General features: G+C 41.1%; 1 protein-coding gene across 1 annotated transcript in view; it reads left to right on the top strand.

Annotated features, from left to right (window-relative positions):
- The window catches only part of LARGE1 (LARGE xylosyl- and glucuronyltransferase 1), a 388170-nt gene that overhangs the window by 339824 nt on the left and 30070 nt on the right, over positions 1-18276 (top strand). Inside the window, exons 11-12 of the mRNA XM_060776947.2 lie at positions 7389-7552; positions 16435-16713. Of these exons, the coding sequence (XP_060632930.2) occupies positions 7389-7552; positions 16435-16713 (443 nt within the window). The remainder of the gene's footprint in view (positions 1-7388; positions 7553-16434; positions 16714-18276) is intronic.

Consider the following 18276-nt stretch of genomic DNA (forward strand, 5'->3'; position numbering starts at 1 on the left):
CTTTGGGTTGCAACAATTCCTGCCATGCTTTTGCCCCCCTCAGGGGAGGGGAGGCTCAAGGCAGCCACGCCACCTATGTGAGTGATGGCTAGCCAAGGCTTTACCTCCACGCCCATGGCATATAACGCCTTGGAGGGGCCTTTGGGTTGCAACAATTCCTGCCATGCTTTTGCCCTCCTCAGGGGAGGGGAGGCTCAAGGTAGCCACGCCATCTGTGTGAGTGATGGCTACCAAGGCTTTGGGTCTAAGCCCATGGAATATAACTCCTTGGAGGGGCCTTCGGGCTACTATCCTCCCTCTGCGTCATGCTGCCTGGGAGCTTCAGTGACGGCTCAGACTGTAAGTACTGTGTCTTTTGGGCCCCATCTCCACTTGGCCCATGCCTCAACAGGTAGGTTGCTACTCTTTTGCATAGGCAAACTGCACCCTCCTTTCCTTTTCAAGGATTTGTAGTCCCTTCTTTTGGTTTTCAGGAGTTTATTAAAACTTTTTCCTAAGCTCATTCTGGTGCTTCCTTCAGCTGCAACCAGTCAATGAGTCTGATGTAGATTCTGACTCCTATGAGTAGCAGATTTCTCCTACTCTTGAGGAGGATTTTTCCATCCCAGCTTCCTTAGGGGATGTGTTACCTAATTTTTCCTCCTTGATTGCTTAGAGGATCTGCTTTTCTCAGTTGAGCAACAGCAGAAGCAAGCTCCAAGTACAGTTCTCCCAGCACTTCCATATTCGCTTAAGCTTGGAGAAAAACAAAGGGCAACTCCTGTATCTGTGTCTGGAATTTCTAAGTTTGTAACTGCACTTTACTGCATACGCACCTCTTCAGCAGAGTGGTTAGTTAAGCCTACTAAACTGAACTTTATTGTGGTCAAAGTTGTTTAATCCACTGTGATAAGAAGATCCACCCCACTGCTAGCCTACTCACTTGCATGATTCATTACCATGCTTGTATGGCAGCCTATCAGGTGCTCTTGTGGCATAGCTCAGCACCTTATTTGGATCTTCTTCCCCTACAACATCAACAGATCCCAAGGGCTTTCTGTCAGTAGTATCTCACCTTAGCTTCTCATCACAATGCTACGGCTAAGCACAGCACCGATACAGTACTAAGGTGTTTGCTGCTGTTGCAGCAGCCATCCACCAGCATGTGTAGATCCTCTACCCTCTCCAAAGAAGGCAGAGCAATGGCAGGATAACTGCCCATGGCAGAACATAGCCTGCTTCTAAGTTTGGCTTTTTACCACAATCTAGCCTAGATTGTGGTGGCCAGCCCCTCAGCTTAATTATCCAGGGGTGACAACAAACTAAAGGGAAGAAGTAGATCAGGGCCAATAGTTTTTTCGCATGCATTTTCTCTTCTTTCATAGCCTCCAACCCTTCAGCTCCTGTTTTTGGAGCTCCACCTCATCATTTTTAGATGCATGGCATTAGATCTCTTCTCACTCATGGGTGTTGGAGATTACAGAGCATGTTTATGCAATTGAATTTTTCAAACTGTCCCCAGTAGGGACTCTACGGGCCACTCCTCCTCCTGTGTTCTAGCAGGAGGTAATTACTTTGTTTCAAAAGGAGCAGTAGCTTCTTTACATCTTTCTATGTTTCCTTCTTTTTCCTTTTCCCCAGCTGTTTTTTGGTTTCCAATAAAGGCAGTGGGCTTTGGCCAGGTTTGGACCTTACAGGATTTTATGCATATATTGCATATTGCAAATTTCAGGTATTGTCATTACCAACCATCCTCACTCTGTTATCCAGCAAGACATGGGTCAGGCTTTTTCATTTCAAGTTCTTCATTCTGGTATCTCCACAGCTCCACAGGTGTTACTGAGGAGATGGCTGTATGCCGGTTCATCCCTGGGTGCACGGGGTAGTAGTTTACCCCTATATTTCTGGCTGGTTGCTGGTGCACAGTCCTGTGAGTATCTACAGAGGAACATTCACTTTACTCTGTCTTTATAGCAGACGCTTGGTCTTTTTATCAACAAGGTAAAATCTCTTCTTCAGCCTATCCAAACAACCAATTCATGGGCCTGTATTGGACTCTTGGCATGCAAGGGCCTACTTGCTAGCAGACAGGTTTCTGAATCTGCATTCATTAGCTCTTTGAGTCTGGCAGACGCCATACATCCATGCCAAGGATGTCCAGTGCTTTTTGGGACACATGGCATTCACCACAGCTGCCACTCCTTTCTCCTGTTTGCACCTTCGGCCTCTCCAGAATTGGTTTCTTCGGGCACTTCATCCCATGCAGGATGAGCCCAATGAATGTGTCATTGTCCCTCTAGCCATCCACAGGTCTCTCAACTAGTGGACTCATCGCTCCAATCTCTGTGTGGGCGATGTTAGCAACCGACACTTCCCTCTCAGTGTGGTGAGCTCACCTCAAGGGTCACACCATCCATGGTCCTTAGGCGGCCATAGAGGGCATGGAGCACATCAACTATTTGGAGTTACTCGCAGTAGAAATGGCACTGCACCTTATCTCTCATTTGCTCATGGACAGTATTGTCCACCTTACTACCACCACCACGATTGTGATTTGCTTGCCCTCATCATCAGAATCTGGGACTGGTATACCATAACCATCAGTGCCATTCATCAAGAACTCTCTGGTTGGCTCCCTCAGTCAGACAGTTTATACTGACCACTAATGGTCCCTTCCTCCTTCCCAGGCATGGGAACTCTTTGTCAAATGGCACACTCCCCTTTTGGACTTGTTTGCCTCTCCCGCCTACATGGAGTGCCAATTCTTTGGAGCACGTCTTGCCTCCACCAGACAGGCTGTTGGGAGATGCCTTCCTCCTGGATTGGACATCCACCCTCCTGTACATCTTTCCACTATTACCAGTGCTGTCCAGCGTGGTCTCTCGTCTTCAAGCAGAGCAGGTAGATTGCATTCTCATCACACCATGGTGGCCCCGCCAGCCATGGTTTGTCATTCTGTTCCAACTTGCAGGCAGCTGTTCCATTCAGTTGCCACTCAGGCCAGACTTGCTGGCTATGGGCAACAGCCCAGTCCCGTACTCCCAGGTCACTCAGTTCCGGTTGACGGCGTGGCAGCTCCAGCCTCAGCCCTCTCTCAACCAGTAAAGGGCATTTTGGACGTTGCCCTGAGACCTGCCACTAAACATTGTTACATTTGTAAGTGGTGTCATTTTTGCATTTTTTCACAAAAGCAAGGGGTTCAGCCTCTGTCTGCTTCCACTTCCCTCCTCCTGGATTTTTTTTTTGAGATCTCTGTCAGATTCAGAACTCTCATTATCATTCTTGAAGGTCAATCTGGCAAATATAGATTCGTTTAGAAGCGAGCATTCTCTTCCCTCTCCTTTATCCGATCCTCTTGTAAAGAGATTTCTGCAAGGCTTTAGAAATTTCTGGCCCCAAGTAGGCCTGTGCCCCCCTCTTGGAGGTTGGAGGTTGTTCTTTTCACCCTTACGAAACCACCATTTGAGCCAATGACCACTTCTGACTTGTTCCATCTATCATGGAAAACAGCATTTTTAGTGCCTATTACTTTTGCTCGTCGCGCTAGCGAGCTTATGGCTCTTGAGTCGATAGTCCTTACGTGAAATTTCATAAGGATAACGTCATGCTGGGCACAGACATTCCCTTCTTACCTAAGGCAGCATCATAGTTTCATATGTCTCAGGACATTGTCCTTCCAACCTTATTTCCAAATCCTTCTACTCCCTTGGAGCAGTCTTTGCACCTTCTTGATGTGCGGAGGGCTCTTGCTTTTTATGTCCACCGCATAGCTCCATTACGGAACTCACTATGACTTTTTGTTAAGTACCGTAGGGATACTGTGGGCCTTCCTGTTTCTACCCAGAGGTGGCGGCCTGGATAGTTGCAGCTATCCGGCTAGCTTGTGAAATGGCAGGACTGGACTTACCTGTTCAGATCCATGCTCATTCCACTAGAGCATTGACAGCCTCCATGGTTTTTTTGCACAGTGTGCCTCTGCATGATATCTGTCGGGTGGCCATATGGTCAACACCGCATACTTTTGTCTCCCATTATAAATTGGATTTAGCTGCCAAGAAGGAGACGGCTTTTGGGAGAGCAGTACTTTTTTCTGCACTGGCATGACACCCACCATCCGTGGGACTGCTCGCTAGTCTACCACAGGTGTGGATTTCACAGTACCACGCAGAAGAAAGTAAGGTTGCTTACCTGTAATCATGTTTCTTCTAGTGGTAACTGTGAAATTCACACAACCCGCCCATCCTCCCCACATTCTGTCATGCCTTTTATCTCCGACTGTCTTTCGCGGTACGGAATTAAGGCTCCAAGCCCCGCTGCCTGGCTTTATTAGGAGTAGATGGGCGGGGCTGGAGTCCCTAATTAGGAAAAGCTTTCAAGAAAGATCCGAGTCAGCTGCGTGGACGCAGGGAAATACCACAGGTGTGAATTTCACAGTTACCACTAGAAGAAACATGATTACAGGTAAGCAACCTTACTTTCCTCATCAGTGTCCTCAATTGTCTGCACTATATCAAACCCCTCCACATCATCTTCAGCTGGAGATGTATACAGGAGACCAATGCAAGAACATCAGCAAACCCAGGGAAACTGGAAAGTAGAAGCTGCAGAACTGAAAATGGAATGTAGATATCTGTTTCAGATCTCAGTGCCAGGGAATAGTCTCTAGAAAAAGAGTAGCAGCCCAGGTGAATTAAGGCTTGACTGGGAGGACTTTTGAGATTTCCAGGAACTCAGAGACTTGTAGGGGGCTGAGGACAAGATCTGCTCCCAATGAAAAAGCCCTACCAAGCAGCCAGGCTCTTCCTCCTGCAGCCACCTGGCAGAAGCTTGCCTAGGCCTATATCCTGAAGAAACTTAATGGGACCTATGACACAGTCCTTTTGCTTGGTTGACTTGAACTTAAAGTCCCCTTTCACTACTCGAGTGGCTTTAGGTTGTTTTAGAGGTCAAGCAACTGGGGATATTTGATTTATCTCTTCCACGGAGGATACAAAAACCTATGATAAAAAAATTAAAGTGCGAGCCTTCAAAATTAAGAGATCAGGAAGCTGGACTCATTACTTTTATTAATAAAATAAAAGCTGGAAGCCATTTTATGACAGCAGAATGTTTTGTTGTATTGTACTTTAGAGGTTTATGTTCTGTTTATTTATATTGTATGTAACTAATAATAACATAATTAAAGCATTGTGTCATTAAATCCTATCCAGTAGGCAGTGTAAAAATATGTACCTCTAAATTGAATTATGTCAAAAAGGAGAAGAGTGATTTAAATGGAGTGTCATCCTAAGATTTACTTTGGACAAGGAAGACAAATCTTCAGTGCTTTGATTTATCTCATCAGGAGATATTTCAATAGCTCTGAAATGACAATCCTAGTTGCTGTCATGGTGAGAGACAAGGCTTCTCTTTGGCATTTTTTATCAAAATAATACATTACAATTTTCAAAGAAGGCAGAACAATTTAACTTGTGTTCCTCTGTAATTTATAGGTTGTGTACAGTGTGAGAAATCCAAAACTAAACTTCATAATCCGCTTTAATGCACAACACTTTTTCAGGGCTTTTTTTCATACTCAAAGTCACCAAGATCCCAGTCTAAACAAGGGTCCTTGGGATTTGATGAATTTAGCTGTTTTCTGCTGAATTCCCGACTTGCAATAAGGGCTGGGGCAGAGATCTTGCATTAATTGTTGTTGCGAGCTTTCTAGTCATTTCTAGCTTGCCATGACCTTAAGGCAAACCTGTTATACTGTTTTCTTGGCAAAAGTTTTTCAGAGGGAGCTTGTCTTTGCCTTCTTCTTAATCTGTGTCACTTGCTGAAAATCATCCTATGGGTTTCCATGGCTGAACAGAAAATCAAATCCTGTCTTCAGAGTCTCAATTCAATGCTCAGACTACTGTCTTATTCTAGTTCTACCCATTAAGAAGTGGGCTCCCCCTCCCCCTGGTCTCTTGAAGACCAAGGAAAAATGCAATCCAAAAAAGATACTTGGATTATCAACCTTAGTAGTTTCTCTGATTCACTTGGTGACTAATTTGACTTCATGCAACCTTTGTAGATGGTGCTTAGGAACAATGTATGGGTTTACAAACAAATAAACCTAAGTATACTTCCCTAATGTCTTCATGCCTTTCTTCATCCGCCACCCTCTTCAGGTTACAGTATGATGGAATGGGTAGCCTGATCTTCATTGTTGGGTTTCCAATTTGCAGTCATCTGCTGGACCCCTTGAAAGATTGGTCTGCAACTGTAGAAGACTTTGATATGGTTCTGGTAGTCACTAGAAAATGTCATGCCCTGTCAGGCAATCACTGACTGAAATACATCTTGGTTAGCATAGTGGAATGTATTTGCTGGTAAAGGCAAGAGTTGTTACCAAGGGATTTAAAATGTATTATATCAGTCATATCATAAAGTCTGTTTATTAGCAACATATAATGGTTAAAAGTATAGCACAACCAGTGATTATTCCTCAAAATCTCTTAGAAAATGGAATTTTTGATATCACAGGTAGTGTCTTTTTACAAGTAGCTTATGCATCAAGAAGATATGAGCAAATAAATATATTTCCAGACTGTCACATTTTCTTATTTTCAGACCTAAGTCTGTTCCATCCAAATTCCGTATTAGTTGCAGTTTTTAAAAGCTGCAATAACATTGATATTTCCTTTTTGTATGCATTTTGCATACATAGCTTTCCCTAAAATGTACAATTTTGCATGCAGTTGTTGAGCTGAGAATTGTACTAGGAAATGTCGAATAGCAGGGAGAAATCCAATAACCATTTTCTGTTTGACATGTGGATTAGGTAAGTTGCTTTAACAAGTTAAAAAAAAACATGAAATTATCTTTACATACCGATTCAAGAGTTCCCAAACTAAGGCCTGTAGGCTAGATACAGCCCTCCTAGGTGATTTACCCAGTCCACGCGCTAAACTTTAGATGTAAGGTTGCCCTAAATCTGAAATGACTTGAAGGCATGCAACAACAACAATCCTAATTTACTTGACTATCTCATCAGCCAAAAGAAAGCCCACACTTCCCACTGAAATACTGGTAGGTTTATGTTGGTTAAAATTCTTCTTCATTTTTTTAATATTGTACTGTTCTTTCATGGTTTTTTTTTTTTGTTTTTTTGTTTTTTTTGCACTACAAATAGGATATGTGCATTGTGCATAGAAATTTGTTCAGGTTTTTCTCAAACTATAGCCCAGCTTTCCAACAGTCTGAGGAGCCGTGAACTGGCTCTCTGTTTAAAAAGTTTGAAGCCCCCTGTACTAATGTAAAATAGGGCATCATTTACTTCATTTTAGGGCCTGAAAATGGCTTGACGTTTTAGTCTTAGTTTTTGAACAATACATCTATTTTAAAGAAAAATTGACTCTTGCTTTTTGTATTTTTTGCAGCTCCAGAAACAACTGTCAGAGCTGGATGAAGATGACTTGTGTTATGAGTTTCGAAGGGAGCGTTTTACTGTCCATCGCACTCACTTATATTTTTTGCATTATGAATATGAGCCTGCACCAGATAACACAGATGTGACACTTGTGGCTCAGCTTTCAATGGACAGGTAAGGAAAACTATTTTGGCATAAATAAAAAGTGGTGATTACAATTGATTTGTTGTGCTGGGAGGACTTCAGCCAACATACTGACACTGCTTTGTTGTGAGTGGCTTACGATTTCATTATCTCCATGACAACCATGGGTCTGTCCAAAATAGTACTTGTCACTACTTATTCTTCTGGACCAGTTTTATATAATGGGGCGATCTCAGTGTGAAGGGACTTTTTGCAGTTCCATTGTCATGGACAGAAGACTCAAAGCTCTGCAGCGGAGTGGAGCCAACTAGGAGGGTCCATCCCAGGATAGTGATTGATCTGATGGATTTCTGAAAGATTTCAAGAATTTCCCTTTCATTTCAGGAGGTGATTCTGTCAAAGTTTTGCCTAATGGGAAATGGCCAAGGTAGGAGACATAATGTTTCCTAAACATCGCTTCTTCCAGAGCAGAGCTGATCCAGCACCCTAGTTTTCCAAGTAGCTGTTGCTGATAAAACAAGTGGGATGAAGAGTAATGTTGGTGAAAGATTCAGAGAGAGTCTGGCCAAACATGGACTCTGGTCCGTTTGGAGGCCTACATCATAGCAAACTGGGAAGAAAAGAACTTACTTTTTGCTGCCACAATTGCATTTTTGAGGACCGGCCCAGTTGAGTTGGTTCAAGTGGTCAAAAACATACATACTGATACTCAGGTAAAAAAATGGAAACCATTCAGTAGTCTGCTGTGAAGTTTTGCACAGTGCTTCTCAGATCTGCTCCAACCTGGTTACTGTATTTGATACAGTACCAGTAGATGCAACCTTGTCTTTTACTTGTCCTGTGTTTTGGATATTTCTCCATTTGTACAGCCTGAGGATGTGGACAGCATACTTGGAGCAATGTAAGCCTCCTGGCTTATTAGATAGGCCAGAGGTAGACTTACGGAGTGGGTGGAGGGAAAAGTCAATATATCCTTACAACAAGGGACAGTTCGAGTTTGCTTAAAGGTGGCAATGTCTGTCATCAGTAACGGTCTGGATGAGGGTGAACAAATTGAAATATAATCCAGACAAGAGTTGCTCTGGCAGAGGTAACCAATCAAAAGAAAGTCCAAGGGATAAGAATTCACTCAGTGTTAGATGAGTCTATACTCCTCCTGAAGACACAGAACCGCAGTTTGGTGTATTCCTGGACTTAGCTTTCAATCCAGAGGCTTAAGTTTCTGTGGTGACCAGGAGTGCTTTTGCACATTTAAAACTGGAGTGAGGTTCTATGCAAAGCTGCCTTTGAAGAGTGTTTGGAAACTTTAGCTAGTACAAAGAACTGCAGCCAGAGTGTTGATAGGACTGCCAAAACTCGAAATGAGACATCAAGCTCAAAATAGGAGAACTTCAAATCTAAGTAGTAGTATAGGGAGTTATGTCCTCAGAACTGGTTAACTTTATTTTGACTTCACTGTTATCTTTAAGATGATTTAGAAAAGAGAAGAACAAGCTAACAATGATTGGTGACTAAAGGCAAGATTCCTGTTGTTTTTCAACCTCTTTTTTCATCATATGACACACTTAACTTGTTTTGACTCATGCAGACATTTTTTTCTAAATTGCTCCTTTGGATAACCGCTACCAGTGTCTTTCATCCTCCACGTTAATTTGGGTTTTATAAACTGGAGGCATGCCACAACTTTCTCTGAGCAGACAATATACTGAGCTAGCAATTTTAACCTGTGAAATCTCTTGAAATGTGAAGGTCAAGAGATTTATCAAAAACCAAAACATTCTATACTATAAGGAACACATACTGTATGGGGCTCAAGTTTTCTTCAACTGCTATTACTTTATTCCAGGAAGGAGAAAAATGTATTGAAGAGAGAAAAAAAGTGTTTGTCTTGAATTAGGCAGACAATACAGAACATAACCTGAGACAATGCCTGGCATCTCTGTCATTCTACCTGTCTACACACAGAGATAGAACCCAGGAATTGAAGTTTGACTAAATGACCACTGACTGTTGTAAAAACTAGCATGTGCTCATAAAAGCCATTGTGGCATTTCATTGAGACTTGGAAGGCGCTGAACAGGCTGCGCTCCGGCACCTCGAGATGCAGAGCCAACCTCAAGAAATGGGGCTACAAAGTGGAATCCACAGCATGCGAGTGTGGAGAAGAGCAAACCACTGACCACCTGCTGCAATGCAACCTGAGCCCCACCACATGCACAATGGAGGACCTCCTTGCAGCAACACCAGAGGCACTCCATGTGGCCAGCTACTGGTCGAAGGACATTTAATCAACTACCAAGCTTGCAAACTCTGTTTTGCCTGTTTGTTAAAAATTTGTTTAAAATGTAATACAATTGTCTGGTTGATACTGACATGATAAATAAAAAATAAATTTCATTGCCATCACACAATTCACATTTAGGCATCACTTGCCATGTTCAGGGATCAATTTTTTAACTTAGGAAGCATTTCTTAGTATTAGTAGTTTGAGTTCTTATTTTACTGGGTAAGCTTTTTGTGTGGACCTCAAACAAAGTGTGAATGCCATAGGGAATTCCTAAAGCCAAGAAGCATATGTGCATTTTCCCTCCAGGATTTTAATTCAAAGGAATGAATCGCAGTTCAGTGCTATTTTTTTGGAAAGAAGGCAGGGGATGAGCATCTGTTTGACCTTTGGGATTCATACAGAAAATGTCTTGCATTAACTCCCAGGATAGCCATCTTTATTCAGAGGGCACCAAATGCTCAACCTTTTATGAGAAAAAATAATCTGTTCATGCATCATTTGGTATATTGTTACATTTTATTGATTTGGGTGGAGGTTCTCTCTGTCTAAAATCAATAAATAATATTCCAGAAAAGAACCATTTAGCCATTTTATTTCCCTTTGCGCCTTTCAGTTTTCCCCTGTAATTTTTAGACTTAAAAAATTTAATCCTCCCACAGTCATAACATCACTTTTGAGTGTTATTGTCATTGATAGGGACAAGGCATACATACCAATAACAGAGGGGGATGTAATATTTGTTATTTCAAAAGATGCTACAAAGAGAGGGGCTGCACTGGCAAACTTACTGTGCCTTGAAACACCATCCTTGATCTGATTATATTTATTTTATTTATATCCCATCCCCCTTCCAACAAGGACCCTACGACAGATGACAATACAAGGTAAAAGACAATGCAGTTGAAATAAGGCATATTACAAATAAGGCAAGTTTAAAAGCATTGAAATAAACAGTTAGATTTAAAATGTTTTCAGCCAATTAAAATCAGGTAAACATAATCATAAAGATAAAAATACAGTAGACTTCTATTAGAAATGTTCTGCAAGGCTCTCGGTTGGCAATTGGAAGAAGGTCTTTGTCTATTGGCAGAAAGAGAACAGAGAGAGAGCCAACTTGGTGTCAGGAGAGAGGGAATTCTTAGCCAGGAAATGGCAATCAAGAAGATTCTGTCTCTTGTATTGTCGAAGGCTTTCATGGCCGGATTCACTGGGTTGTTGTAGGTTTTTTTCGGGCTGTATGGCCAAGGTCTAGAGGCATTCTGTCCTGACATTTCGCCTGCATCTATGGCAAGCATCCTCAAAGGTAATGAGGTCTGTTGGAACTAGGAAAAATGGTTTATATATCTGTGGAATGACCAGGGTGAAACAAAGGACTCTTATCTGCTGCAGCTAGATGTGAATGTTTCAACTGACCACCTTGATTAGCATATAATGGCCTGACAGTGCCTAGAGCACTTTTGTTGAGAGGTGATTAGATGTCCACAACCACCATGTCAGACTACACAGAGAAGCCATTGAAATACACAAGCATGTGGACAATTTCAACAGAAAGGAGGAAAGCATGAAAATGAACAAAATCTGGCCACCAGTATTAAAAAAAACTCTAAAATTACAACAGCACAACAACAGAGGAAACAAACAAGGACATCTAATCACCTCTCAACAAAAGTTTGTTCTAGGCATTGTCAGGCCATTATATGCTAATCAAGGTGGTCAGTTGAAACATTCAACCCTAGCTCCAACAGACAAGAGTCCTTTGTCTCACCCTGGTCATTCCACAGATATATAAAACCCTTTTTCCTAGTTCCAACAGACCTCACTACCTCTGAGGATGCTTGCCATAGATGCAGGTGAAATGTCAGGTGAAAATGCCTCTAGACCGTGGCCATATAGCCCGAAAAAACTTACAACAACCCACATTCTGTCCCTTGTATTCACCAAAAACCCCTGGTAATTTTATGCTCAATATTTTAATAATGTTTATGTACACTGAACCATCAGAATGCAAAAGTATCATTAATTCACCCACCCATGTGGACAGTTTTGTATTTTGGAGTATTTCAGATCTCAACATCTAGCACAAGAGATATTCAACCAGTATATGTTTTATTTATGAAATCACTCAATGTTGCTTAAAGCTTTTTCTATACTGTTTAAAGATTTCTTTTTATCAATTCCCATTTGCAATTTAAATGTGTGTCATACCTGATAATAACCTTTGTTTCAGTAAAAAAAAAACAGAAAAGGTAAAATAATGATTTGGTTATAGACCAGCAAAGGTAATTTCTGTTGTCTCGGGAGGCAAAGCTTTAAACTTCCTTGGATATCATCATGATCACTCAGAAACAAAGGGAAAAAGTAATAGTAGTGAATCAAAAGTTATGTGGTCTGAACATGATTCTTTCTGCTTTACAGCTTATGAAAGATACTGTGAGAAGGAAAAAAATATTTTCTTTGATTACTATTATGGACAAAAAGTGTTCTGATTCTTCATATAAATATTAATGGGGGTGTCTAGCTAAAGGGATTTGGAATGCATTGAAGACCATCTGACTGCCATGGGAATCTGTTTAATTAATGACAGATAAAGTCATTTTAGCAAACTCTTGTTCAAATCGCTATTAGTCCTTTGGGCATTTTTTTTGTTTGTTTGGGGTTTTTTTTGGTTTTTTTGTTTTTTTGCTCTCAAAGCTTGGAAACTGTTTAGGCAACAATCCATATTCAAAACATTCTTACTCGTTTATTTCCATTTTCATCTGTACCACCATTGCACAGAGATGTAAGAGACGGATCTGTGCAGTCCAATATATTCCACTCTGTGGAGTCGTTGCTTTCCATTTCCCTTCTTGGTTTCACTGAAGATTCACACTTACTCTGCAGTCAGTGTTTCTGATGATTTCTCATGAAGGAAATAGGGTAGCAGAGTCTCAAACCATCCTTGAAAGTGACCTGTGAGCTTGTTCTTTTGTAACAAATGCCACTTTCACTTCTCATTTGGCTACTGCAGAGCCATAGATATTTCCCCATAAAGCCCAGATTTGGCTCCCAGGCACTCATTAGCAAAGGCATGCCATTTTTATTTTTAAAAAGGATCTCACCCATATCAACATCCAATATTATGTTTAAGTATTTGACATATACTATTCAGTAGACATCTGCTGAATAGTATATGTCAATAGATTGGCATTCTGATCGTTCTTCATCCATACTGAAGAGCAATACAATTGATCCCTTAAAGAACAAAGCCTTCCCTGTTGTGAAATGGAGTTAACATTTATATATTTTTAATTCTAATAATAGTTATAGTCAACAAATACATAGTACACCAAGAAAGGGAATGATAAAATATTTTAATTTGTGGCAATCTCTTGAGTTTAAGCAAGCAGAAGGCCCATACTTCTCAAAAAAACTGTGAGACAGTATTAGGGCTGTGAACATAAAAATATTTGATGTGAATATGATAAAGCTATGCTAAAATTACAACAGAAATTACTCTTGCCCAGTTCAGAAGCTTGAGTGTGATCCTGGATTCATCGCTGAGCCTGGAGCTCAGCGATGAATCCTGGAGCTCAGTCTCGGCGGTGACCAGAGGAGCATTTACACAGCTTAGGCTCATGTGCCAGCTGCGCCCGTACCTTGGGAAGTCTGACTTGGCCATGGTAGTCCACACTCTGGTTACATCCCGTTTAGACTACTGCAACGCTCTCTACGTGGGGTTGCCTTTGAAGATGGCCCGGAAGCTCCAACTGGTCCAACGTGTGGCAGCCATGATACTAACAGGAGCGGGACGCAGGGAGCATACAACTCCCCTGCTGTACCAGCTCCACTGGCTGCCGATCTGCTACCGGGCTCAATTCAAGGTGCTGGCATTGGCCTATAAAGCCCTAAATGGTTCCGGCCCAAGATACCCAACTGACCGCCTCTCAGCCTATGAGCCCACGAGAACTTTGAGATCTTCCGGGGAGGCCCTGCTCTCGATCCCGCCTCCATCACAGGCATGGGTGGCGGGGATGAGAGATAGGGCCTTCTCGGTGGTGGCTCCTCGGCTGTGGAACACCCTTCCCGTGGACATCAGGCTAGCCCCCTCCCTGTTGATATTCCGCAGGAAGTTAAAGACCTGGTTGTTTAAGAAGGCATTTGATCAAGAAGTGCAATGACTGGTAATTTGACCATAGGAATGGAACAACGGAAATGATATCGGATTGTGGGTTTGACGATGAGACGATTCGGAATGTAGTAGTAATTTTGTAGTAATGTTGATGTTTTGATAAGTTGTTTTTCCAATAATGATGAATTGTGGATTATTTTACACTATGTTTTGTAATTTGCACTTGTTTTTTCATGTTGTACACCGCAATGAGTCGCCCTTGGGCTGAGAATTGCGGTATATAAGCGCAGTAAATAAATAAATAATAAATAAATAATTTGTATTGTAATTACAATTTAGCATTCTAAGAATAAACCTAGCACTTCTCCACTGAATTCCTTTCCTCATAGTAGTCTTTCTCAAACTGTGCTCCTCCTAATGTTTTGGACTTTAGCTTCACAGCTGGTAAGATGGCTGGGATTTCTGGGAGCTGAAGTCAAAAACTCCTGGAGCGGCAGAGTTTGAGCATCACTGTCAGTAATTTTCTCCTTGCAATGTAATGTAATTTCTGGGTGTCGCGTAATATCTTGATGTAATGAGAAACTTAAGTGAGTTTCTTAAACTCACCTAGGTTTGTCATTGGTTTGTTCAAGCAACCAAAGTTTGATCCCAGCTTGTTTCAATAAATCATTTATTACACTAACAATAATTTGGCCCAGTTTTGAAATAACAACTATCTGTGATTATTTTAAATCTGGCAGAAGATAATAATAATAATAATAATAATAATAATAATAATAATAATCCTGCAAAGGTAGTGGAAAATGAACACTATAAAAATACTGTGGGACTTTCAAATCCAGACTGACAAAGTTTTGGAATTCAATACACCAGACATAACAATCTTGGAAAAGAAAAAAGTTTCGATTACTGATGTCACCATACTGGGTGATAGTCACATTGAAGAAAAGCAACAGGAAAAACTCAGCCGTTATCAGGACCTCAAAATCGAACTGCAAAGGCTCTGGCATAAACCAGTACAAGTGGTCCCAGTGGTCATCGGCACACTGGGTGCCATGCCAAAAGATCTCAGCTGGCATTTGGAAACAATAAACATTGACAAAATCATGATCTGTCAACTGTAAAAGGCCACTTTACTTGGATCTGCACACATCACGCTCTCAGCGTCCTTGGAGCAGTTAAGCCCCCCACCACGACAAGGTGGAACCTATCTGTCAACTGTAAAAGGCCACCTTACTTGGATCTGCGCACATCATTCAAAAATATATCACACAGTCCTAGACGCTTGGGAAGTGTTCGACTTGTGATTTTGTGATACGAAATCCAGCATATATCTCTCATTTGCTGTGACATACTGTGTTTTTGTGTCAGTAAAATAATAATAATAATAATAATAATAATAGGTTCTTGTGGGTTTTTTCGGGCTATAGAGCCATGTTCTAGAGGCATTTCTCCTGACGTTTCGCCTGCATCTATGGCAAGCATCCTCAGAGGTAGTCACGACCTCTGAGGATGCTTGCCATAGATGCAGGCGAAACGTCAGGAGAAATGCCTCTAGAACATGGCTCTATAGCCCGAAAAAACCCACAAGAACCTAGTGATTCCAGCCATGAAAGCCTCCGACAATACAATAATAATAATAATAATAACAACAACAACAACAACAACAACAACAACAACATTATTCATGTCCCCCTCTTTCATCTCCCCGAGGGGACTCGGGGCAGTTTACAGATGACACAGAGTGCCTAAAACAGAGCATACAATCAACTACAAAATCCTAGTACAATAAAATAAAAACATATGCCATATAAAACAACAATGAAAAGCAGCGCACAATAACCTATGATACCAAAGATGCTTCCAATCTCTTTCTCTTTCATTTGGCAGAGAAGGAAATGAGAAAGCCATCATGTTAAAGGTTTAAACAGTTTTGTCCTCAGTATTATTACAGGATCACATCGTGTCCTGAAAGGAGTTGGTCACCATGGCTATGCATGCTTTAAGGTTCTCATCCTAATGTTATTAAAGAAGGAAAATGAAAAGAGGTGATTGCTTAGTTGAAGGAAATAAGTGCACAGAAAGTAATCTAAATACTCAGAATCATTATATCTTCATAATCACTCTTTTTAATTGAATCTAATAAGAGAGGAAATGGTTTCTGGATGGACTAAGCAGGTGCTCAGATTAAGTGGAAATGGTATTAATTAACTGCAGTGTTTTCTTTTGTATCTTGAAGATTCATGACACGTTTTAGAAAGCAACTGTTAAAACATTCTGTGTGAATTATTTTTCTGCTTCAGATACTTTCATTTCAGTTTTTTGAGCATTTAAGTAATGTTAATGCAGTCTGTTTGATGCAGATGTACATTTGTTCTTACATAAAAGTGAAAATAGTGATTATTTACTTCCTTACTGTAAAAAAAAACTTGCATATAGGCAGCCAGTGTAGGAGCTGAAGTATGTATCAATCCTAGAAGATCCCCTTTTTTGACCTCCTTTTTTCTATTCTTTTAGACTCCAGATGCTTGAAGCCATCTGCAAACATTGGGAAGGACCCATCAGCTTGGCACTCTATCTTTCTGATGCAGAGGCTCAGCAGTTTCTACGCTATGCTCAAGGCTCTGAAGTCCTCATGAGCCGGCACAACGTTGGATACCACATAGTGTACAAGGAAGGCCAATTCTACCCAGTGAACCTCCTACGGAATGTGGCAATGAAACATATCAGTACACCATACATGTTCCTGTCAGATATAGACTTTTTGCCTATGTATGGACTCTACGAGTACCTCAGGTAAGCATCAGAACTGTTTGTTACATACATACAAAAACATACATGCATAGCCTAACCAAGAGATATGCAGTAGGGTTTTGATGAGTTATATCCACAGCAGGTGTTCTTTGGTTGGTATACTAGAATTAGATTTTGTGGATTGGGATGGTAGGCTTAGATCAGAAAATTGAAACAGATGTTTTTATCTTTAGATAAATACAAGGAGCAGAAGACAGAGCCAGTTGTCTGACTAAGCTTTAGAGTAGAGTGATTATTTATGAAAAACACCAAGATTAAGAATGATCTGTGTCTCTAAGGCTCTACTAAGACCCTTCTAAATCCCTGTACTTTGGATGTGCAAACTCTTGAGAAATGAGCAAGAAGAGGAGCTGCACTGTTGGGGTATCTGACATGCTAGTTTGGTCAGAAAAAAGAATGTATTGTAATTGGATTGTTGGTATCCTACCTTTTTAGTTACACTTCATGAGACAAACACACATATAAGACAATACATTCTATTTTGGCATCTTAGAAGCTTCTTTGCCCAGGTCCCCACATGTAACTGCTTCACCCCTCCAACCTAGTTGGCTAATCTCTTCCAAGCAGCCAGCATCCAGTTGACTTTCATTTTTTTCCATTTCCTGTCCTGGCATAGGGTAATTTCTGTGCACTGCACATTATACCAATTTTGCTGTTTTCTTTCTGATTTCTCCTTATCACAACTCATTATAGCACTTGTACATGTCCTATACTGTGGGCCTGTCTCATTTATGTTAGGGCTTTCCTAAAAGTCAGGGTGGGAATAGTGCAGACAGCAGGCTGCCTGCCTGCAACACATACACCCTACTTCTGTAACCCCTGATGCCCCCCAATAGTCCTTCAAAGTTTTCAGCTATCCCCCCCCCACCCAAATTATGAAAAATGCTGCTTTTCATGCATTGTTTACCCCCAAAATATACAAAACCCTCCAAAAGACATGAAAACAAGTGAACATACCCCATCCCACAACTTCATACCAACCCCAAATATCTCCTTGGTAGTTCTTCTTAAAATCGCAACCGTGAGAGAAACTCAGCCCAGGGACTGTCAGATCTGCTTCACTTTCAAGCATATATAGTGTCTTACGGTCACGTGCAATTCTGCAATCCAATACTTTCACGAACACGTGATTTGATGGTGGACCTCCATCATTGGGCAAGTAGCTTGTCAACACCCTATGTTATGCCAAGTTTCTAACAGCTGTTACCAATCAGATTGTTGCTATTTCAGAGCCAGCAGTGTTTGGTTTTGTTCCCTTTGTCTGCCATCTCTCATTTACTGTTGCCTGGCAAGAGAGAGTTTCAAATTTAAATACTGTACCTGATTGAGATACTTAAATACCTGAAAGCAGCCTCATTCCAAGTGAGGAATTCCCTTCCAATGGAGATAAGATTGGCTCCTTCTCTATTTTGCTTCAGATAGGCAAACAAGAATGGTTATGTTCTGTCTAACTTATAATACAATATAATATTTCTTGCTGTTTGATGTTTATTTAAATGCCAATCTCATATTTTATTATATAGTGCTTTGTCCCCCAAAAAGTTC

Source organism: Anolis sagrei, chromosome 5, assembly GCF_037176765.1.
Source record: "Anolis sagrei isolate rAnoSag1 chromosome 5, rAnoSag1.mat, whole genome shotgun sequence".
NCBI classification, from domain to species: domain Eukaryota; kingdom Metazoa; phylum Chordata; class Lepidosauria; order Squamata; family Dactyloidae; genus Anolis; species Anolis sagrei.